The 26,198-nt window shown below is 43.4% G+C and overlaps 1 protein-coding gene across 1 annotated transcript in view; it reads right to left on the bottom strand.

Moving 5' to 3' along the window:
* Positions 1-10,198: 10,198 nt before the first annotated feature.
* Positions 10,199-26,198, bottom strand: part of pcsk6 (proprotein convertase subtilisin/kexin type 6) — a 79,451-nt gene continuing 63,451 nt past the window's right edge. The window contains exons 18-21 of the mRNA XM_083792301.1: positions 24,509-24,612; positions 16,770-16,899; positions 14,295-14,407; positions 10,199-10,432 (exon numbers count right to left, since the gene is read on the bottom strand). Of these exons, the coding sequence (XP_083648427.1) occupies positions 10,335-10,432; positions 14,295-14,407; positions 16,770-16,899; positions 24,509-24,612 (445 nt within the window). The 3' untranslated portion in view covers positions 10,199-10,334. The remainder of the gene's footprint in view (positions 10,433-14,294; positions 14,408-16,769; positions 16,900-24,508; positions 24,613-26,198) is intronic.

Below are 26,198 nucleotides of genomic sequence, written 5' to 3'. Positions count from 1 at the left end.
TAATAACTATTTATTTTTATTGAGGTATTTATAGAAGAGTACATAGTAAGTTTTCTGCCTGGGCTGCTCTCTGCTCTTTGAAAAAATAAATCACATTAGGTAGTATGCACATCAAAAAATAAGACAGCCTAAAATAACGTTATATATATTATTTTATTTTCCAGAAGCGATCACTTTACAAAAGGTCTCAGTCATTCATAAATAATGTTTGTTCATGAGCTGGTCACTGAGCTCTCATTGGCTCCAGTGCATTCTGCCGAACTTCCGGGTGTAGTTTGGCTCCCGTGAAAGTGTCCATGAAAGTGTCATGGCGCAGCCCAGTCACGTGACCACTTCACTTCCTAAGAGCTTCCTTGGGTGAGACAAGAAAGCTCTTAGAAGGAAGTGAAGTGGTCACGTGACTGGGCTGCGCCATGACACTTTCATGGACACTTTCATGGGAGCCAAACTACACCCGGAAGTTTGGCAGAATGCATTGGAGTCAATGAGAGCTCAGTGACCAGCTCATGAACAAACATTATTTATGAATGGCTGAGACCTTTTGTAAAGTGATGCTTCTGGAAAATAAAATAATATATATAACACGTTATTTTAGGCTGTCTTATTTTTTTATGTGCATACTACTTAATGTGATTTATTTTTTCAAAGAGCAGAGAGCAGCCCAGGCAGAAAACTTACTATGTGCTCTTCTATAAATACCTCAATAAAAATAAATAGTTATTAAGTCGAAAAACAACCACTCAGAAAAAACGTGTGATATCACTTATGTCTTCTTTCATATTCCTGAACCAATTATATGACAAAGCTTGCAAACGTTCATGTATAATGTTTGTTATGAGCTGGTCCAGCCGGCTCCATTCACTGCCATGTATTCATTGCACTACTGGTGTGAGTTTGGCACCCATGGAAGTGTCCATGAAAGTGTCATGGCGCAGCCCAGTCACGTGACCACTTCACTTCCTTCTAAGAGCTTCCTTGGGGTGAGACTGGGAGACGTGGCTGTCGTTTCCTGTAATCCAGGAAGCATGAATGTCTGGGCCTTGTAGTTCTAAGAGTAAATGTAGTTCATAACTGGAGTCAGTGAGAACGAAATGAATGTTAACACATTGATTGCTAACTTTTGAAATTCTACTCAGGATTGCTTCTGCTAAGCGATTAACATTGGACTTTTTAACTTTTTAGGGGCCCACAGCGAGGGGCCTCTTATAGCACATCGCACATTGCATAAATCAAAAGGAAGCCAAACTAGTCCACTTCAATTTAAAAAAAAATATATGATTCTACCATCTTCCATTCTGGAGATATTGACCTTTTTCTAAAACCTGCTTTTCACTGCACGCTGCTCTTTTGAAAAAACAGCAGAGATATGGAAGGTTGAAGTTGACAGACATTGACAGACAGATATAAAAATGAACACAAATAATATCATATACATACTACACACTGAATGAAAGCCCTGAATGTCTACTTTTAGGAGGAAAACAAATACACATGGTCCCATGTATAGTTTGTCAGTAATTGGCTGTTGAATGCAGCTTGCGCCCACCAGAGAGGATTTCAGAAAATGCATGGACCTGAAGAACCATTATTCACAAAATAAGGCCTATAGCGACATGTACATACTATATACCGTATGAAACAGAAGACTCTCTGCTTTCATAAGAAAAATACTTCTACTGTAATAATAATACAAATCACACCCCTGTGAAGTGAGCAGTGCAATGTTGCACAACATTGCACTGCTCACTTCACATGGGTGTGATTTTTATTATTATTACAGTAGAAGTATTTTTCTTATGAAAGCAGAGAGTCTTCTGTTTCATACGGTATATAGTATGTACATGTCGCTATAGGCCTTATTTTGTGAATAATGGTTCTTCAGGTCCATGCATTTTCTGAAATCCTCAGAGTATTTTAGACAAGACAAGGAACTGACAACTAAATATTCACAAAATAAGGCCTATACATACTATATACCGTATGAAACAGAAGACTCTCTGCTTTCATAAGAAAAATACTTCTACTGTAATAATAATGAAAATCACACCCCTGTGAAGTGAGCAGTGCAATGTTGCACTGCTCACTTCACAACATTGCACTGCTCACTTCACATGGGTGTGATTTTTATTATTATTACAGTATTAGTTTTTTTCTTATGAAAGCAGAGAGTCTTCTGTTTCATACGGTATATAGTATGTACATGTCGCTATATGCCTTATTTTGTGAATAATAGTTCTATAGGTCCATGCTTTCTCTAATCAGACCAGTGTGTGTCCAGTGGAAACCTCGTATGAATCTGATCTCAGGTCAGAATGGGCTAAAGTTCTCTCTGAAAAAGAGAATTTTATAAATGAAATGGATTCAATAGTCTAGTATTGACAAACAGTATATGGGATATGTGTATTTTATTTGTTTTCCTCCTAAAATTAGACATTTAGGGCTTTCATTCAGTGTGTAGTATGTATATGATAATTTATTTATGTTTATATCTGCCTGTCATGATAACGTCATGATGATGATGATTCTATGCACATATGTGATCATTGTCTCAGTAAACAAAATCAACAGATCGTTTGATAGCATAACAGTGACTTGAGAGGTTGACATGTCTGGACATGAACCACAGGAGCGACTCAACTCGCAGTGGGGGGGGGGGGTTCCACGACATGTCTGGACATGAACCACAGGAGCGATAAGCGTAGCCAGGCTGGCTGTGATTTCGACAAAATGACAGACAACACGATGGCTTCCGCAGCTTAGGATTGTATTAGTTATCCATTACAAACGGGTCGATTACGTCCCAGACGCCTTATCACTGCAATTGGCTGGCGAAGGCGCTATGGCGATTATGGTGATCAACTGCCGAGAATCTTTTTTCCGAGAATGAGAGTAGCATTGCAAACTGCAAAACGATCGATCGCAACTCGCAGTGTGGGGGGGGTTCCACGGTGTGATATCTGCTAGCCTAGTATACTGCTTCTTTGTCCAAACATGGCTGACGCGACGGCGAAAAAAAGACAGTTGGTCAGATGTATACTGCTTCTCCTATGGCGGTCCTTCGAGAATACGTCATTCGTTTCGCGTATACCTGTGCGTGAAATGGCGATCGACCGTTGGAGATTATTCTTGGTTTATATACGGGTTTATATTTCCGAGAATGAGGCGGCAGACCGGTGAGTTGTCGTTGGAAAGAATTAGAGAGGGCTGTGTCGAGTGGATCTGTGTGAATGAGTGGGGGGGGGGGGAAGAAACTGTAATGCGATGGAGAGATGCCTCGGGAGAAACCATGTAGAAACAGGAGGGGAAGGGTAATCGAGTGTATTCACAAATTTCACACACACTAGAAAATGGGTAGCTCCATTTTAGATCCCCTGATCTGCGTTGGTCTATGCCGTGTGCAGGACGGCGATGCCGCCTCCCCAGTACGTCGTAATGGATACGGCATGCCTGGAATGTGGTTAGACCAGGCCTCTTTTCAGGAGGTGGGGGGCTTTAAACTCCCGGATCTCACAGCGGATCTTTCTGGAGATGATCAGTGTTACATTATGTGTTGTCCGGGCGTCAGAGAAGTTGATGTACAGTATACAGTAAAAACACCAATAAAACGCTTTAGAGCGTGATGCGCAGACGGCGCTCGAGATTAATAAAACGCTTTAGAGCGTTTTGCGCAATCGATGAGTTAAGGGGGAGGCGTCATAAGGCGTCCTGTGGCACTGATTGTGATGAGGTGTCTTTTCTTTTCTGAAGAACAAAAACCAGCGTGCAGCAGATGTAGGAAAAACCGGGTCAGGTACAGATGAAGTGAGTTTAAAGCAGCCATCTTTATTTGCAGCCAAAAGAACAGTCTACAGTCAAGACAAAGGCACAAAGGAAAACAGTCCTCTGGGTCTCTGGATCAAAACACACAGTACTTCGTTTTAGCCGAAAATGAGCACCGGATTTCCATGAGCAACCTAGATCAACCCTCAAGCCTTTCCTTATATATTGTAACTAGGTCCCTCCTCTCCTCGGACATACGGCAGGCGTTTCCTGACTTTTGACCAATGAGATAGCTCTTTCCGTTTGGAGAGAGAGGCGGGACCTAGTCTAGCAGAGAGGACAAAAGAACCTGATCCTGTTTCAACTGGAGTCCTAACTTTTAGACTATAAACAGATATAATGAATACATAGTTAAAACCTAACAAGACTTAAATGTAAACTGAACAGACTCTTATGAACATAGTTAATCATAACTAAAAGTATATGAAACGGAAACAGACTTATAGTTGATGTTTAACGGAACTACATTCTTAGAAAAATGTGGAACAGTTTAAATCCACTCATTTTGGTCGCAGGACTATGCGAACACATGTTCTTGTGGCGAACAATATGATCTGGTTTCATTCACACCTCCGAGCAGCCTCAAAGGTTTTTAGAACAATAGATGTGAAATGTAATCATTTCCTGCCTCTGAGGAGTGAAGGCTCATACATAGTCTGGATTTACGGTGGTTAGGTGACCACCGAACTACAACATGACGTCACGAGCCGCGGTGAAGAGCAAACCACCGCCACCGCTCCAGCCCTTCTCTCTGTTTTTACTCACCACCGCTCAACGTTATTTCAGCTCCGGTGGTCAGCTCACCAGTCACCACCGGAGCGGTGGTCACCTCACCACCGAAAATCCAGACTATGAATAGGCCTTGAGAGACCCTACAGACTATATTTACAGTAGTTCCATATGATAAGTCAAGACATTTTACTTACTTAGTGATAATAATATTGGTTCATTTATAAGGAATTATACGACACTGAGTGAGTTAGAGGGAACCTGGTTGTCTGAGCATAGATACAGCACCAAGGTCAAACAACATGTTTTTCACAAACTGGGTATAGATAAACTGGAGATTCTGGGGCAAACGGGAGAAGACAATTCTATCTATCAGCTGGGGCAGAAGTGGAAATCAGTATGCAGGACACAGCACTCCATTCACAAACAACCAATATCCATCAGATATGATAGAGGGGTAAAGTCAGGGAGGTGACCCAGGCGTGGCACACTCAGGACACAAGAGTGTGACACCTATACTATAGTAACTATACCTATAGCAACTTTAAAGTTGCTGTAGGCTGCCATCTAATGTACACTTAATTGTACACAAAATAGTTTTTGAAGATAGAGTAATCTCTTGGCTTGTAATCTAATGGCTTGAAGTGAACTCAGAATTAAACTTTATTGTTTAGCGTACCTCTGTTCTGTGGCCTAATAGTCATTATTCTTCGGGAAGCTGCATGAAGACTAAGAGCTCCCAGCAGAGAGAGAGCAAGACGGTCATGGACCAATGACTTTAATAAGATTAATACTGTCTGTATCGTGGAGACTTCCCCAGTCACATAGCATTCATCACACAGAGAAATGGCTCATTGATGCTGAACGATTACGACACACCTCCGCAAAGTCATCATTGCCATCGCACATCAAACGCAGACGTCCGGAATTGAATCAATAATGATGATGCATCGTTCTGTAGGCTATACAGAAGAAAATCACACACTGACACAAAAGTGTATGAACGTGCGTGTGTGTGTGTGTGTGTGTGTGTGTGTGTGTGTGTGTGTGTGTGTGTGTGTGTGTGTGTGTGTGTGTGTGTGTGTGTGTGTGTGTGCGACTGTGCGACTGTGCGTGCGTGCGTGCGTGCGTGTGTTGGATGAATACATTGAGCTCACGAGGAATAAGGATGTAGTATAGACATGCACAGATTCTGATCCTAAATGGGGTGCAAAGTACAGTAAAGTACAGTCAGCCTATTAGATGAAAACATCACTTAGAAGTAAACTGAAGGCTATAAGGAGTTCCTGCAGCTCACCCCAGGTCCATATACTGTATTGGGCATACTGTATTTAAAACTGATTTGATGGTTTGACTGGTTTGATGATGGAGGGGAGATGGGTACATTGTCTAGTTCAGAGCCAAATTAATTGAAAGAAGATAGAAGATGTGGTGGACATGTCACTTCCAAATAAGGATTCTTTTTAGAATGCAACTTTGTTGCATTTGCATTGATTATTGTATTTTATGGGATTTTGCCTTTTTAAGCATGAAGGGGTTAACTTAAAAAATTCCCTATTCTGAAATCAAATATTGTACATATCCACATTCATGGATAAACACTCTTGCATTCTCAAATTTATTTTATGGGATTTTCGGGCATGAAGGGATTAAGTTAATATGCATTCAATTATACACTGTGCATCTCCACATTCATAAACACTGTAGAAAGCTAATTTGATGCATTTAGACCAAGTATCTTGCATGAAATACCATACAACTCTATTGTGGGTGTAGTTTTAGTGTTTCGGGCATTAATGGGTAAATAAATAAAAATGCCCAAGGCAAGGGATATCACTGGGAACCCTCTTGAATTCTTAAGAGGTGACCCCAAGCTACAATAATCAGTTGAGACAAAAACCTTTATCTGACGAAACCACGTTCAGCCAAAAATATGTCTTCCGCTCCCGGACAAATAAGGAATGTTATCTTATGTAGACGGATGCCTGCAGGTCATTACTGATCATGGCATCCTATAGTGCATACATGGGAAACTGGCGGCCCACTTAATGTGGCCCTCAGGTTAATATCTGAATACTGATACAATATTGGTTTCAGCTGTTATACAATTCCACAACATGCAAACATGACCCGCTTTAATTAGTCTAAATTAGTAGCTCAATGTTCAACACAAGTATAATTAAAGGCATTTGAAATTACATAAAAATGTTAATTTTCAGGATTCCAATTCAAAAATAGCAAAACATAATTCAAGATTTCATTTTGAATATAGCAAAAATAGCAGATCTACAAGCTCAAAACGCAACACGTTTTGAGCTTATAGATCTGCTATTTTTGCTACGACAGCAATGTGGCCCTCTGGAGTGAGTGTGGAAATATAGTAGCCCTCTCCATCGTCAAAGTTTCCAACCCCTGCTATAGTGTTTATAGTTCTGGATATTCTACTGTTAGACTGATGATAGGTTCTTCTTGCTTATGATCCTAGATGACTATTTCTATGCGTTTGATGTATTACCTTGTGTTGTTCTTGCTTACGGCAAGTCGCTCTGGATCAAGAGTGTCTGATAAATTGTAAATTGTTCGTCTAAAACAAAAATAATCTCTATAAGTCCACAAAACCAGCCTTCCAGTCACTGTTTATGGAGTAGCTCCAGAATTTACATTTTAATTACTTTGCATTTTGGAGGCTTATTTTGCGAGGCTTGGTTCTCTTGTTTATGACTTTGAAAGAGGGCTGCTTATCGGCGCATTTATCGGGGATGTATTATCCCAAACAAACAGCAAAGTCATCTTGTCAAAAATGTTGATAAGCCTGTGTATACAGTATCGACATTCCCGGGAACGAGAATATGAACATTACCAGGAAAAAGCCATCATAATCCACGTCAACATCTCAACCAATTGACTTACAAAAAACGACCAGGCTTGCAGTCACTTACTGAAAATGAGACAGAGCACCTTGGACATTTTCCAACATACACACAGTGGTAGAAAGTAACTAAGTGCATTTACTTAAAGGACCACTTCACCACTTTTCAACCTATCTTCATATAATAGGTCCTCACGAATAATCATGATAAAATGGCACAATTCTTTTCTACTCAGTCTGTGTTTCTTAGGAGGGCTGTGGGCAGTTCAGAAACCCGTCCACCAGTGACATCATCGTTATGCAGATTTATTTTTTACAAAAATGTTCAGATTTTTATTATCGTGAGAACGATGGCTTCCATTTTCGGATTGCAACTTTTCAGGACTAGAAAGCCTGCAGTTTCTATTAGCTTGGATTCCCCATCGATGATGGACGGGTTTCTGAACTGCCCACAGCCCTCCTATGAGACACAGACTGAGTAGATTTTATTTTCCTTTAAGGGTATACTGTACTTAAGTATTTGTAATTTACTTGAGTATTTCCAATATCCAATACTTTTACTTCTACTCCACTACATCTCAGAACCAAAATATTGTACTTTTACTCCACTACATTTATTTGACAGCTTTAGTTACTAGCTAGTTACTTTGTAGATTTGGATTATTATTACAAAACATACATTATCCACTTCAGCCCTAGATACATTTTGGCCATTTCAAAATAGCCGATCTACAAGCTCACAATGCGTCACATCGCGGCGCATTGTGAGCTTGTAGATCGGCTATTTTCAAAAAATGTTTAAACATTTGAGAACTTGAAATAAGACATTCTGCGCAATAAGTACTTTCTACTTTTGGTACTTTAAAACCCATTCTGGGCAGGAACCCCTTTTGGTGTAAGCATTATGTTATGCTTTAGCTATTGAAAAATAGCAGATCTACAAGCTCGTAGCGCGCCATGCACTTACGAGCTTGTAGATCTGCTATTTTTGAAAAATCGAAGAACCACTGACATTGAAACATAGCTTTTTCAGAAAACTGTCAGGATGTAGAAGACATTTTTAGAATCTGATCTCAGGTCAAAATGGGTTAAGTGGATGTGGATGCCAATACTTTTGCACTCAAATTCTGGACTTTTACTTGTAACAGAGTAGTTCTGCATTGCATTTGCATTCATTTTACTCAAGTAAAACATTTTTCAAAAGAAAAGCTTTTTCCACCATCCACTGCACACAATAAAGAGCAGTTCACACACAGTTCAAGTGCACTCCTCTCAAGAATCTAACTCTTAGGTCATTCACCACAGTGCTGTGGTCGTGGAGAGAGATTAATTTATTTCCGTTACACGCTCATGATGTGCCTAACAGGGGCAGCAGTATAGCTCAGAGGATAGAGTGGCAGCCGGATGGGAACCGCGAGGTTCCATGTTCGATCCCTGTGGGCTCCCCCAGAGTGAAGTGTCGAATTAAGTGTCCTGCAGCAAGCTATAGACTGAACCCCTAATTGCTCCCAATGTGCAGGTTGGTGCCTTGCATGGTTTCCTCTGCCATCGCATAGGTGTATGAATGTGTGTCAATGTAATGCACATCTATATGTAAAGGTGTGTGAATGTGTCTGTGTGCGTGTGAATGAGTGAATCCATGTAAAGCGCTTTGGATAAAAAGCGCTATATAAATGCACCATTTAACACAGGACAAAATGGTATATTGAACACAACAATTAAGGCATGAGAAGCATAGGCTGTACAAATAAAAACTAGTATCAAATTCAAATAGAAATAGTCCAGAAAGCACAGGAGAGATATAAACAATGAACATATTTATTTCAGTCCGTGAACACAAATGTAAAAACATCAGTCACATACATACTCTAAATGTACAACAGCTTTTGAACAGTGTAGTTAATGTTTTACAGATTTGTCCTCTTGAAAAACAACATAAATTTCAATTGCTTTGATTAATAGCTATGAGATTAATTTCTTTTTTTACATCCACGCACTGTACTTGTACAACGATGCAGTCATGGGGTACAAAGTGATTCGCACATGTTCTATATGCATAGTTTATACATATATTCTATATGATGTACAGCTACATAGTTTATAAAAACATTAAAAATATATATCTTAGGAAAATCACATGATATCCGATGCAGCTTGCAGGATGAAATTTGGGGAATCAATTTTCCAAAACAGCAAACTGACTTTGTAAAAACTAAAATCCACGTTCAATATCTCTGTTATTGAGAGGTCAGTTTAGCATTATCTTTTTGCCAGCTGTGCATCAATATTCTTTAAGCACTTACTCACACCGATAAACTTTATTGCCTTGTTTCCCCATCTATTCCACACCAAATCTCTGCCGAAAGTATCCGATCTACAAAAGCTTATACAAGTTACAACATGTTGCAACATTGTGAGTTTGTAGATCTGGTATTTTTGGGGAAATGTTTTCCTATTAGGTCATATACCCAGAATTGGGACGAACAATTTATTTGATTTTATATTTAAGAATATGTGGTGGTGAAGGTACTGCTTTTCAGAAAACTGTCAGATATTTCATTTCAAAAGGTTGTTGTCAGCCTTTCCTGTCCTCTTTCTCCAGAACAAAATGAAGCTAACTGTGTATAGAGCTGATGGGAGATATTAAAGGACCACTTCACCACTTTTCAACCTACAGTATCTCCATATTCAATTGGTCCTCACTAATGTTCACTAATGTTCATGATAAAATACCACCATTTTCTTTCTACTGAGTCTGTGTCTCATAGGAGGGCTGTGGGCAGTTCAGAAATTAATTAATTTTTAAAATAAAATAAAACAATATTTAAAATAAATCTTAAATATGGACATTAGTGAGGACCAATTATAATTGATAGGTTGAAAAGTGGTGGAAGTGGTCCTTTAAGGGCTCTTCTCTTCAGCCTGTCAACAGACAGGTCTGGCAGCAGAACTGACGGAACAGCTTCTTTTCACACAGACGGTTGGACTTCACCATCTCACAGAACACCTCGTCCGCTGAGAGAGAGACACAGAGAGAGAGAGAGAGAAGAGAGAGAGACACACACACAGACAGACAGACAGACAGACAGACAGACAGACAGACAGACAGACAGAGGAGAAACATAGGCTATATTAGTTATTCTCAACTTCTTGAATGTCAAGGACTAGGGCGTTTTGTATTTGTACAAATGGACCCTTTACAGTCCATTTGATTCCATTCTCTCAGAGTTACAGACCCATAACTACAAAAAGTGCCCCTCCACGCCACCAGGATAATGGCATAATAATAGTATAACGAGTTGCGTGATGTATGGATAAAATGTGTACGAGTAAAGAAATGTTTTTAACAAAAGTCGGCCTCATGGTGGCGCTACTGGCCGTTGTGGAAAAATTGGGGCAGAGGTTCGACGTCGTCGCTTCGCCAACGGTGCCGGAGATTAGCTGCACACGCACACGCGGACAAACGGACGGATGGACTGCAAAACATACTCCCTCCCCATGCCTTCATCCTGGTGGAGACAATAAGGGTCAATTTGGACCCCTGGCGGGTCCAAATGGGTGGTAAAGAACGTTGGAATGCCATCCCATCTCTGTTAGCTTAGCTATGTCCTCTGTCTAAAGAATGTTGGAATGCCGGCATGTTGCCCTGGCGAGGCTGGCGTGCACCGCTGGGCTTGTTGTGATGACGTCAATCTGCACCTGGTGCGATGTGGGCAAAGTAATAATGGGACAAATACTTCTGCTGGACTCTGAACAAAATGTCCAGTTCAGTCCACAATACAATCGACCAGCCTAGTTCAGATCAAGTTCTTCCCTGCCATTCTAACCGACACACACACACACACAAAACATGTAGAGGAAGCCGGTTATCTACCATACAAGACCCCCGTGTGCCCCGTTACGTAATAGCATGGGAGCATGTTACGTTACGTAATAGCATGGGAGCATGGCCCAAACACACAGAGCACTGTTTGTTCGCTCATAGTAAGATTGTTGTTGTCCTGCCAATAGTTTCTTGCCAATTCCTGCTAAAAATAAAGCCAACACTGTGCCTACTCCTTTCATTATGAAACAGGTTGATGACAACAAGTGTTTTGGTTCATATTTATCTTCTTCCCAAAAGGACTTTCAAACTAGGAAGGGCCGATTCTACTCTATGGCTCCGAGACATGGACACTTTCTAAGAAATTGGAGAAACGTCTGGTTGGCACTTACACCCGCCTTCTAATGAGAGCGCAAAATCTCTCTTGGAAGAGCCACCCATCAACTTATCTAATATACGGCAACCTTCCCTGTGTTTCTTCACTAGTCCGATCCAGAAGAACACAGTTTGCCGGCCACTGCTACAGAGCTTATCATGAGGTTATATCTTCCCTTCTTCTCTGGAATCCTGCCTCACAGCAGAACAGAGGTAGAAAACTGATACGGATTTTATATTACACCCATGGTTGCTTAGTTAAAATAACAGATCTACAAGATCACAACATGCCACAGGGTAGTCGACAAAATTATAGTCGATCTACAAGCTCAAAACGCATCGCACTGATAAAATCTCCTTTTTTTTGCTATATTTGAATTGAAATCCTGAAGTATTTTTTGTTGTTTTTGAGTCCTGCAAAGTAACATTTTTATTTAATTTCAAATGCATTTAGTTATACTAAATGTTAACTTTATGAACTTGAATACAAATACAAAAAAGACAATACAATTGTAATACTAGTCATTAAGCTACTAAATTCTACAGTATATAGAATGAAGTAATTAAAGCAGGTCATGTTTGCATGTTTACAGTCACCTGGGACCCTCCCCCAAAACAAACAAACAAATCATGTGGGGACCGCCCTGGGCACCTACCAGTCTCTAACCTTTTATTACTCTATGGTCTAAAAACATGCAGTAATCCTGGTCTCTAAACTGCCTCCCCCGCAGGAACTGGTTGGAGTAACGTGTTCCTTCCACGCACTACGTCCAACCAGTGAAACTCCCCCCTGTCAGGTGTAAAGGAGCAACTTGGACACTCAGGCATGAAGGAAGCACATGAGTTCAAGTCTGTTGCTCTCCCCTTGTCCCCCATATATGGGGACTAGGTTGGTGGAGGGTGTGTAGAGCCCAGGATCACATTAGATAATTGACACAGGGGTGAAAAATGGGTTACAAAATTGTGGGATAAAATAAATATATATAAAAAAAAAGGATAGAGACTGAACCGGAGCGTTAGCCCCGCCCCCGTTAGTCAGACCTTCATCAGTCATCTGCCTGAGTGATGAAGGTCAGTGTACACTGTACAGGACTTTTTACTGTATAACAACCCCTAATCTGTGATGCAGCAGAAAGCTAATCTGTTTTAATTTATGGCTGTAGAAGTCAGACAAGCGTGTATATTTAATCTTTCTTGCCAATTACTGTACAGTATATTGCTTGTTGTCTACCCTTTGAAGCAGACAGTGTAGGACAGGGTTCCCCAATACATTTTCCTCAAGGGCCATATTTTGACTTGCGTACCAGGCTGGGGGCCGAGTCTGCACGGGCGAGGTCGAGGTCTTGCCCTGAAAATTCATTTTCAGGGCAAGACCCCATTTGAAAAGGATGCCCAGTTTGACATGCATAGGCTACTGACCCCCATTTAATGCCATTTATATCTGGGACCCTACCAAAAAAAAAAAAAAAAAAAGGGGGGGGGGGGGGGGTTCTTTTGGAAATTCTTCCATGGGCCACAAGGGGGCGCTCCGCGGGCCGCAAATGGCCCGCGGGCCGCCTATTGGGGAACCCTGGTGTAGGATATAGAGCTCGTTTTATGTTATTCTCCCATATTTCAAGCCTCGGTTCATGAACTTGTGAACTCTGTGAACTTCAGAAGGCCTGTAGAATCTGTGTTAATCTCGTCGACTATGTGTGTTGTGATCTTGTAGATCTGCTATTTTCAGCATGCAACCAAGTCTAAAATCCGGCATTACGATGCCAATATATACTACATTTTACTTGACAAAATCAACTTGTAGATTTAGAATTACAGTGTAGACTAAAACTAAAATCAACAAAGCGTAGAATACAGAACAGGAATGGGTTTTTTGGTGCACTCAAAAAAAGTGTAAAAATAACACTACTATTAGATTCGATGAGGCCTTTAGGAGGGCCATTCGAGCCGCAAGCGGAGCCTGCAGTACCACCGTTGCCCAGGTGGAACCTGCAGAACCATTGCGGCTCAAGAATCCACAACTCCTGAATGAAGTGTCTGGTGCTGAGAGTCTGGTGCTGAGAGTCTGGTGCAACGCACAGGTCTGGTGAGACGTAGGAGGGGTTTGGACAGTAGGGGCCCAGACAGCAGGCAACCCACAGAGCCTAGTCCCTCCACATGCCAGAATTGTACCTCCCAGTCCCGGCGGAGTAGTTCCGGAGTGGATCCAACAGATTGTATGGCCCTGGTCTTTCTCAAGTGGGTCTGATCGAGGGTAGCTACTGGGACGTAAGTCGGGACTTGATCACCCCGGGTGTGTCACCCGAGTGAGGGGTATGATGTTCGCGAGACCCGAAACCCCGATGACCTTGGGATACATCACTGAGGATACGTCCCAGGTGCATCCAAGTGATGTATTTTCGTTCTTAGACATTGTACTATTGTACTATTATTTCAACTTGGGCGGTTTTGATTGGTCACGTATGTTGCTGGGCTTTGGGTTGGGTCGGACTAGGCATTACATATTATATGTAATGCCCCCCCCCCCCCCCCCAAAAAAAAAAAAATAGCCTATCTACAAGCTGCGAGCTATGAGCTTGTAGATCTGCTATTTTTCAATAGCTAAAGTATAACATAATGCTTAAAACACCAAAAGGGGTCTCCCCTCCTGAATGGGTGAAATCAACGCTGACCCAAACTGACCGTTGTTGCAGGTTGCGTTGACGATGCACGACCTGCTGACCAGGTTGTATCCGTCCTTGCATTTGGTACAAGTGGTCCCGGGACCGTCACACGCCAGACAGTTCTCCTCACACCTGAGAGATAACAGAAGGGATGGAGATTTAATATAGGTAATATAGGTATGGTTTTGCACACTCAATTAATAATGAACGTTCAGATGCTGGAGCTCTGGTTCATGGACTCACGGCCAAGCTACACCAGGCAATTTTGCGCGAGTGTGTATGCGTTTACTGCGCGCATTTACTGCGCGCGTACAGTGCGTTTGGATAGGACCAATATATGTCAATGATACCAGCTACACCAGACGCACGGATACCGCGGGCCACCTATGTGTGCTCTAAAAATAGGATTGGTTCAATTTTTTTTACGTGCGTATGCCCCCATGCGTGCGTATCTATATATCCTCCCGGAAGGTCCCGCACAAATCTGCCGCGCGCCACAGATCTGGTGTAGCCGGGGCATTTCGCTCGCATACTTTGTGTGCGCAGTGCGCTTACGTCAAACGCACACATGCCCGGTGTAGCTTGGCCGTCAGAAACAAAAAGAACCAACCGGTGGAAAAGGGGCCAATGTGACATATCTCTGTTACACAATTTCCGACAGTTTTTGTCTCCACCAGGCCGAAGGCATGGGGGGAGAGTATGTTTTGCACTCCGTCCGTCCGTCCGTGTGTCCGTCCGTGTGTGTGTCCGCGAGCAGCTAATCTCGGCCACCGTTAACCCGGTCGATGCCAAATTTTGCACACACACTCCCTGGATGCCAACGATGAACCTCTGCCCCAAACTTTCCAGAACGGCCTGTTTCCAGGAGGCCGCTTTGTGCAAAACAAGTTTTTGCACAGTACACCTACAGATGTTGTCCAAACATCGCGCAAATTGGTACACAGTCTCACAGTCTCTCTAGAGCCATTCAACGAAACCGGTCTTTCAGATTTCTCAGACTCCATCCTGATTGGTTAAGATTGGCTTCCAAAGTTCACAGGAGTGCTCAGTTTCAAACAAAATGCTGCAAATCATGAACACATCGCATGATTTCCGTGAAATTGTGCACGCACATTCCCACTAGGCCGAGGACGAAATGCCACATGAACAATTTCAACTAAGCCTCAAGGTGGTGCTATAACTGGCCGAAAAGTGTTTTTACCTCTAACTGCACGGATCTGTGGATAATTTACTTTTGTTGCCCTTTTATCCAACCACCAGATGAAGGCAAGCTGCAATGTCCTACATTCCTATCCTGGTGGAGACCTGTGCCCAGAAGGGCACTTTTTCTAGTTTTATTATATTTCGACAATTGCTTTGCGCTTTACAACGGTTCATTCATTCATACATTGGGTGGTGAAGTGGCGAACAGTCGCCACTTCACTTCCCACATTCACACACCAATGGTGGCGAGCTCACACCGACCAAACTCATTGGAGGCAACGTAGGGTTCAGTGTCTTGCCTAAGGACACTTCCACATGTGGACAGGACAGGAGGAGCCGGGATTCAAACCGCCAACCCAGGGATCATTGGACGACCTGCTCTACCTCCTGAGCCACAGCCACCCTAAGCGGCGCAGGTGAGAGATTTACGCCAGCAGGCGCAGTCACTCCCACGTTGTTTCTCCTTAAAGGACAACTTTCGTTTTTTTCAACCAAGGTTCATGTTTTAGGTTGTTATTAGAGAAAGTAAAAGTGTTATTTCTTTTCCATTTGCTGCTTTCTTTCGTTTTAGGGATTTTAGCTGTTTTGTACAGGGGGGCGGGGGCATTCGAGCATGGTGCTAAATATGTATTTTTTTACAAAATATTATGGAGATTTATTTTTTTATTATTTACTATAGCCCTAATAAACCCCAGGAAATTATATCTGGCCACAAATATATCACAGGATCTACTGAATGTGAAGTTAGCCTACTGGGGGGAAGCCACACTGTGTCATAGGCTCAATGTCAGTTTAACACATTCAGTAGATCTCGTGATGTTTTGTGGCCAGATGAAATTTCCAGGGGTTTATTAGGACTATAGTAAATAATAAAAAAAGAAATCGCTATAAAATGTTGTAAAAAAATACATATTTAGCCCCATGCTCGAATGCCCCCGCCCCCCTGTCAAAAACAGCTAAAATCCCTAAAACGAAAGAAAGCTGTATGAAAAAAAAAGAACACTGACCTTTTACTTTCTCTCATAACAACCTAAAACATGAACCTTGGTTGAAAAAAACTAAAGTTGTCCTTTAAGATTAAACCCGGCCACGCTGATTCATAGGAAATTATGGAAATGAAAAGCGTCTGGAGACAGTAGTCAATAACGTCACTGGAAAAAGAATAGGTCCTTCTGACCTGAATTCAGCTTGTGTGGTAGTGGCCTTACTTCAGTCATGCGAGTGTTAATAATTGCAGCGGCCAATGAGGCCTCTAGGTTTTCATGTCTGTGATCCAGGGTAATTAACTCACCTGCGACACATCCGCTGTGGGATCCCCGGGGACTCTCCGGGGTAGAACCCTGCGGTGCACGTCTGCACGCACCACCAGTCCTGCTGCAGGTAGCCTTCTGCACACTGGATGCACTCCTCCTTACCCGGGCCTGGACACGGAGACAAGGCACCTGGCATCAGCACACGTTACACCTCGGAGGAAACAGGGACGGATTAACCCCCACGAGGGCCCCCATAGCGACATTATCGTGTTTTTCCATGTTTTTATCATCTTTTTAACCTACATTTAACAGGCAATGAAGGGCCCTAGGAGCCCTTTTCAGGGCATCAAACCTAATGGGTGGGGTCAGATCAACATATGGAATTAATTCTGTACTGTAGATGTAGAGTTGCTGCTCCATATAAATCTAAGGGTCTCCATGATGTCACGTGATGTCACGAGGCGTAACCATATATGGAGGTGTGATGTCACGAGGCGTGACCATATATGGAGGTGTGATGTCACGAGGCGTGACCATATATAGAGACATGGGTGACTAACTAACTAACGGATGGACGGACGGACCACGGACGGACGGGAGATGCAGGTTTTCATAATAAATGTGACGTACGGTCGCAATCAGCACAATACACAATCAGGACTCTATACCCGGTGACCTCTCTCTCTCTCTTTCTCTATTGTCAGTAATAACAGACAACAGAAGTGTTCTTGTCTAGCCGTTCAACAGCAATAAACATCACAGTAGCTCCAGGCTAACTCAACTTATTTCCTGTGGGAGAGACTGGAGTTGAAACGATTATCCATGGTTAGCTGTACCCTGGAGCGCACACACCCTCAGGGCCATCTGTAAATGACACCGGACAGATACAAAGCTATGGCAGCCAGCTAAATGCAGGGGTTGAAAAAAGTCACTCAAATGTTTTATTTAAAGGACAGTTTTGTGCTAGAATGCTTTCTCTTTTTTAGTTGCAGTTGTTTAGTCCTCATAAAAGTGGTCCAGGTGTTATTTTGTGGAAAAAAATAAGTATTATTGGCTATTTCCCATGCCCCACCATAAGCCCTGAATGGGGCGTCCTCTCGATCGATGCCCGTGAGTTGGTTCCATAGACAGATAGAAAAAATATGGACAAAGCGTTCGCCGGGTCTAACATGGACGTAAAATGAAGCCTGTTATTCCTGCACTGTAAATCGCCATCTTTCTAGATCCGTTTGGTACCAGCTGGCCATTGGCTGGCTCCGTTTTGGACCAGCTGGCCATTGGCTGCCCAGACAACGAGGCGGGACTTCCCCCCTTCTTCTCCGTTGGTTTTTATTTTGACTCGAGTGGGAGGGGAATCCCGATCATAGACGGTAACGGTAGCCACGCCCCTCAGAACATACGCGATGGTTATTTTTCTTTATGGTCATTTTTTTAATTAATGGGACCATAATTTTCCAAAAAGAATATTATGACATTAGAAATGAGACTTTAAACTAGTGACTGGAAGAAGAAAGTATTCATGACCATGTTTATTAAGGTAATACAGTCTAGGTGAAGTTGGGCCAAAATACATGGGCCTCTATGGAGCTATGGGGCTTTTTGGGTCCAGTCCAGCGCCACAACAGGCCATTATATGAACTACCGATTTCAAATGAGGCTTCACGAAATATCTGGCTGACTGCCCCCCTGGTTGGTTCCCACAGTACAAGCATTTTGGTAACTAATTCGGAAATACTCAAGTAAAGTACAAATTCCTCAAAATTGTAATACTTGCGTATAGTTACATTGGCTAAATGTCATCCTGGGATGACATCACAAACCAACAGCCTCGCTCATCAATCCTAATGGATTTAAACCCATGTGGTCATCACAGACGTAATGAATTGACCGAGGCAAATCAATGGAGCAGTTTATCACAATCTGCCACTGTGAGAATTATTAGAGGCAAAGATGTGGCAATAACATCTATTTGTCAAAAACAACCACATCATATAACTGTATAGTAATTAGAGCGATGGCATGTCCGTTTGTGTCAATTAAGTATCTCCCGAGTAATTTGGTCAATGTATATATCAGCCTATAGAGTAAGTCTGTGTCAACATTGTATAGACTGACTATGTCCAACAGACAACACTATAGGAGACACACTGACCTGTACATGTCCAACACTATAGGAGACACACTGACCTGTACATGTCCAACACTAGGAGACACACTGACCTGTACATGTCCAACACTATAGGAGACACACTGACCTGTACATGTCCAACACTATAGGAGACACACTGACCTGTACATGTCCAACACTATAGGAGACACACTGACCTGTACATGTCCAACACTAGGAGACACACTGACCTGTACATGTCCAACACTATAGGAGACACACTGACCTGTACATGTCCAACACTATAGGAGACACACTGACCTGTACATGTCCAACACTATAGGAGACACACTGACCTGTACATGTCCAACACTATAGGAGACACACTGACCTGTACATGTCCAACACTATAGGAGACACACTGACCTGTACATGTCCAACACTATAGGAGACACACTGACCTGTACATGTCCAACAGACAACACTATAGGAGACACACTGACCTGTACATGTCCAACACTAGGAGACACACTGACCTGTACATGTCCAACACTATAGGAGACACACTGACCTGTACATGTCCAACACTAGGAGACACACTGACCTGTACATGTCCAACAGACAACACTATAGGAGACACACTGACCTGTACATGTCCAACACTAGGAGACACACTGACCTGTACATGTCCAACACTATAGGAGACACACTGACCTGTACATGTCCAACACTAGGAGACACACTGACCTGTACATGTCCAACACTATAGGAGACACACTGACCTGTACATGTCCAACAGACAACACTATAGGAGACACACTGACCTGTACATGTCCAACAGACAACACTATAGGAGACACACTGACCTGTACATGTCCAACAGACAACACTATAGGAGACACACTGACCTGTACATGTCCAACACTAGGAGACACACTGACCTGTACATGTCCAACACTATAGGAGACACACTGACCTGTACATGTCCAACACTAGGAGACACACTGACCTGTACATGTCCAACAGACAACACTATAGGAGACACACTGACCTGTACATGTCCAACACTAGGAGACACACTGACCTGTACATGTCCAACACTATAGGAGACACACTGACCTGTACATGTCCAACAGACAACACTATAGGAGACACACTGACCTGTACATGTCCAACAGACAACCCTATAGGAGACACACTGACCTGTACATGTCCAACAGACAACACTATAGGAGACACACTGACCTGTACATGTCCAACACTATAGGAGACACACTGACCTGTACATGTCCAACACTATAGGAGACACACTGACCTGTACATGTCCAACACTATAGGAGACACACTGACCTGTACATGTCCAACACTATAGGAGACACACTGACCTGTACATGTCCAACACTAGGAGACACACTGACCTGTACATGTCCAACAGACAACACTATAGGAGACACACTGACCTGTACATGTCCAACACTATAGGAGACACACTGACCTGTACATGTCCAACACTATAGGAGACACACTGACCTGTACATGTCCAACAGACAACACTATAGGAGACACACTGACCTGTAAAACATGTCCAACAGACAACACTATAGGAGACACACTGACCTGTACATGTCCAACAGACAACACTATAGGAGACACACTGACCTGTACATGTCCAACACTATAGGAGACACACTGACCTGTACATGTCCAACACTATAGGAGACACACTGACCTGTACATGTCCAACACTAGGAGACACACTGACCTGTACATGTCCAACAGACAACACTATAGGAGACACACTGACCTGTACATGTCCAACACTATAGGAGACACACTGACCTGTACATGTCCAACACTATAGGAGACACACTGACCTGTACATGTCCAACACTATAGGAGACACACTGACCTGTACATGTCCAACACTAGGAGACACACTGACCTGTACATGTCCAACACTATAGGAGACACACTGACCTGTACATGTCCAACACTATAGGAGACACACTGACCTGTACATGTCCAACACTATAGGAGACACACTGACCTGTACATGTCCAACACTAGGAGACACACTGACCTGTACATGTCCAACACTATAGGAGACACACTGACCTGTACATGTCCAACACTATAGGAGACACACTGACCTGTACATGTCCAACACTATAGGAGACACACTGACCTGTACATGTCCAACACTATAGGAGACACACTGACCTGTACATGTCCAACACTATAGGAGACACACTGACCTGTACATGTCCAACACTATAGGAGACACACTGACCTGTACATGTCCAACAGACAACACTATAGGAGACACACTGACCTGTACATGTCCAACACTAGGAGACACACTGACCTGTACATGTCCAACACTATAGGAGACACACTGACCTGTACATGTCCAACACTAGGAGACACACTGACCTGTACATGTCCAACAGACAACACTATAGGAGACACACTGACCTGTACATGTCCAACACTAGGAGACACACTGACCTGTACATGTCCAACACTATAGGAGACACACTGACCTGTACATGTCCAACACTAGGAGACACACTGACCTGTACATGTCCAACACTATAGGAGACACACTGACCTGTACATGTCCAACAGACAACACTATAGGAGACACACTGACCTGTACATGTCCAACAGACAACACTATAGGAGACACACTGACCTGTACATGTCCAACAGACAACACTATAGGAGACACACTGACCTGTACATGTCCAACACTAGGAGACACACTGACCTGTACATGTCCAACACTATAGGAGACACACTGACCTGTACATGTCCAACACTAGGAGACACACTGACCTGTACATGTCCAACAGACAACACTATAGGAGACACACTGACCTGTACATGTCCAACACTAGGAGACACACTGACCTGTACATGTCCAACACTATAGGAGACACACTGACCTGTACATGTCCAACAGACAACACTATAGGAGACACACTGACCTGTACATGTCCAACAGACAACCCTATAGGAGACACACTGACCTGTACATGTCCAACAGACAACACTATAGGAGACACACTGACCTGTACATGTCCAACACTATAGGAGACACACTGACCTGTACATGTCCAACACTATAGGAGACACACTGACCTGTACATGTCCAACACTATAGGAGACACACTGACCTGTACATGTCCAACACTATAGGAGACACACTGACCTGTACATGTCCAACACTAGGAGACACACTGACCTGTACATGTCCAACAGACAACACTATAGGAGACACACTGACCTGTACATGTCCAACACTATAGGAGACACACTGACCTGTACATGTCCAACACTATAGGAGACACACTGACCTGTACATGTCCAACAGACAACACTATAGGAGACACACTGACCTGTAAAACATGTCCAACAGACAACACTATAGGAGACACACTGACCTGTACATGTCCAACAGACAACACTATAGGAGACACACTGACCTGTACATGTCCAACACTATAGGAGACACACTGACCTGTACATGTCCAACACTATAGGAGACACACTGACCTGTACATGTCCAACACTAGGAGACACACTGACCTGTACATGTCCAACAGACAACACTATAGGAGACACACTGACCTGTACATGTCCAACACTATAGGAGACACACTGACCTGTACATGTCCAACACTATAGGAGACACACTGACCTGTACATGTCCAACACTATAGGAGACACACTGACCTGTACATGTCCAACACTAGGAGACACACTGACCTGTACATGTCCAACACTATAGGAGACACACTGACCTGTACATGTCCAACACTATAGGAGACACACTGACCTGTACATGTCCAACACTATAGGAGACACACTGACCTGTACATGTCCAACACTAGGAGACACACTGACCTGTACATGTCCAACACTATAGGAGACACACTGACCTGTACATGTCCAACACTATAGGAGACACACTGACCTGTACATGTCCAACACTATAGGAGACACACTGACCTGTACATGTCCAACACTATAGGAGACACACTGACCTGTACATGTCCAACACTATAGGAGACACACTGACCTGTACATGTCCAACACTATAGGAGACACACTGACCTGTACATGTCCAACAGACAACACTATAGGAGACACACTGACCTGTACATGTCCAACACTAGGAGACACACTGACCTGTACATGTCCAACACTATAGGAGACACACTGACCTGTACATGTCCAACACTAGGAGACACACTGACCTGTACATGTCCAACAGACAACACTATAGGAGACACACTGACCTGTACATGTCCAACACTAGGAGACACACTGACCTGTACATGTCCAACACTATAGGAGACACACTGACCTGTACATGTCCAACACTAGGAGACACACTGACCTGTACATGTCCAACACTATAGGAGACACACTGACCTGTACATGTCCAACAGACAACACTATAGGAGACACACTGACCTGTACATGTCCAACAGACAACACTATAGGAGACACACTGACCTGTACATGTCCAACAGACAACACTATAGGAGACACACTGACCTGTACATGTCCAACACTAGGAGACACACTGACCTGTACATGTCCAACACTATAGGAGACACACTGACCTGTACATGTCCAACACTAGGAGACACACTGACCTGTACATGTCCAACAGACAACACTATAGGAGACACACTGACCTGTACATGTCCAACACTAGGAGACACACTGACCTGTACATGTCCAACACTATAGGAGACACACTGACCTGTACATGTCCAACAGACAACACTATAGGAGACACACTGACCTGTACATGTCCAACAGACAACCCTATAGGAGACACACTGACCTGTACATGTCCAACAGACAACACTATAGGAGACACACTGACCTGTACATGTCCAACACTATAGGAGACACACTGACCTGTACATGTCCAACACTATAGGAGACACACTGACCTGTACATGTCCAACACTATAGGAGACACACTGACCTGTACATGTCCAACACTATAGGAGACACACTGACCTGTACATGTCCAACACTAGGAGACACACTGACCTGTACATGTCCAACAGACAACACTATAGGAGACACACTGACCTGTACATGTCCAACACTATAGGAGACACACTGACCTGTACATGTCCAACACTATAGGAGACACACTGACCTGTACATGTCCAACAGACAACACTATAGGAGACACACTGACCTGTAAAACATGTCCAACAGACAACACTATAGGAGACACACTGACCTGTACATGTCCAACAGACAACACTATAGGAGACACACTGACCTGTACATGTCCAACACTATAGGAGACACACTGACCTGTACATGTCCAACACTATAGGAGACACACTGACCTGTACATGTCCAACACTAGGAGACACACTGACCTGTACATGTCCAACAGACAACACTATAGGAGACACACTGACCTGTACATGTCCAACACTATAGGAGACACACTGACCTGTACATGTCCAACACTATAGGAGACACACTGACCTGTACATGTCCAACACTATAGGAGACACACTGACCTGTACATGTCCAACACTAGGAGACACACTGACCTGTACATGTCCAACACTATAGGAGACACACTGACCTGTACATGTCCAACACTATAGGAGACACACTGACCTGTACATGTCCAACAGGAAGTGTCACACAGGCTGCAGGTCATCTCCTCCAGATGGAAGAAGGTTCCGTTCACACATTCAGGAACACAGGTCATACCCGCCAGACTGGGGGGGATAGGGGGGGGGGGCGCACACACACACACACACACACACACACACACACACACACACACACACACACACACACACACACAATGGTGTTTGTCTCAACCAGTAAGGGATTATTTTCTTTCACTATATACTGATCTAACTAAAATCTATGAACTCTTCCTGCAACTCGTCTGCATCCTACCTGTCTGTCTGCATCCTACCTGTATGTCTGCATCCTACCTGTCTGTCTGCATCCTACCTGTATGTCTGCATCCTACCTGTCTGTCTGCATCCTACCTGTCTGTCTGCATCCTACCTGTATGTCTGCATCCTACCTGTATGTCTGCATCCTACCTGTCTGTCTGCATCTTACCTGTCTGTCTGCATCCTACCTGTATGTCTGCATCCTACCTGTATGTCTGCATCCTACCTGTATGTCTGCATCCTACCTGTATGTCTGCATCCTACCTGTCTGTCTGCATCCTACCTGTATGTCTGCATCCTACCTGTATGTCTGCATCCTACCTGTCTTTCTGCATCCTACCTGTATGTCTGCATCCTACCTGTCTGTCTGCATCCTACCTGTATGTCTGCGTCCTACCTGTATGTCTGCATCCTACCTGTATGTCTGCATCCTACCTGTCTTTCTGCATCCTACCTGTATGTCTGCATCCTACCTGTCTGTCTGCATCCTACTTGTATGTCTGCGTCCTACCTGTATGTCTGCATCCTACCTGTCTGTCTGCATCCTACCTGTCTGTCTGCATCAGGGGGGCAGTCAGACAGATATTTTGTGAAGGCACTGAGGAAATCGGGATTTCCTGAAAGTTCATATAATGGCCTGTTGTGGCGCTGTCATTGGGCCCAAAAAACCCCATAGCCCCATAGAAGTCCATGTATTTGGGCCCAACTTCACCTAGACTGTATTACCTTAATAAACATGGTCATGAATACTTTTTGCTTCCAGTCACTAGTTTAAAGTCTCATTTCTAATGTCATAATATTCTTTTTGGAAAATTATGGTCCCATTTATTAAAAGAATGACCATAAAGTGCGTATGTTCTGAGGGGCGTGGCTACCGTTACAGTCTATGATCGGGATTCCCCACCCACTCGAGTCAAAATAAAAACCAACTAAGAAGAAGGGGGGAAGTCCCGCCTCGTTGTCTGGGCCAGCCAATGGCCAGCTGGGCCCAAACAGATCTAGAAAGATGGCGATTTACAATTCAAGGACTGACAGGCTTCATTTTACGTTCATGTTAGACCCGGTGAACGCTTTGTCCATATTTCTTTACAGTCTATGGTCTGCATCCTACCTGTCTGTCTGCATCCTACCTGTCTGTCTGCATCCTACCTGTCTGTCTGCATCATACCTGTCTGTCTGCATCCTACCTGTCTGTCTGCATCCTACCTGTCTGTCTGCATCATACCTGTCTGTCTGCATCATACCTGTCTGTCTGCATCCTACCTGTATGTCTGCATCATACCTGTCTGTCTGCATCCTACCTGTGTGTCTGCATCCTACCTGTCTGTCTGCATCCTACCTGTCTGTCTGCATCATACCTGTCTGTCTGCATCCTACCTGTCTGTCTGCATCCTACC

Source organism: Protomyctophum parallelum, assembly GCF_964188405.1.
Source record: "Protomyctophum parallelum genome assembly, chromosome: 2".
NCBI classification, from domain to species: Eukaryota; Metazoa; Chordata; class Actinopteri; order Myctophiformes; family Myctophidae; genus Protomyctophum; species Protomyctophum parallelum.
This window is presented reverse-complemented; position numbering and strand designations above follow the sequence as displayed.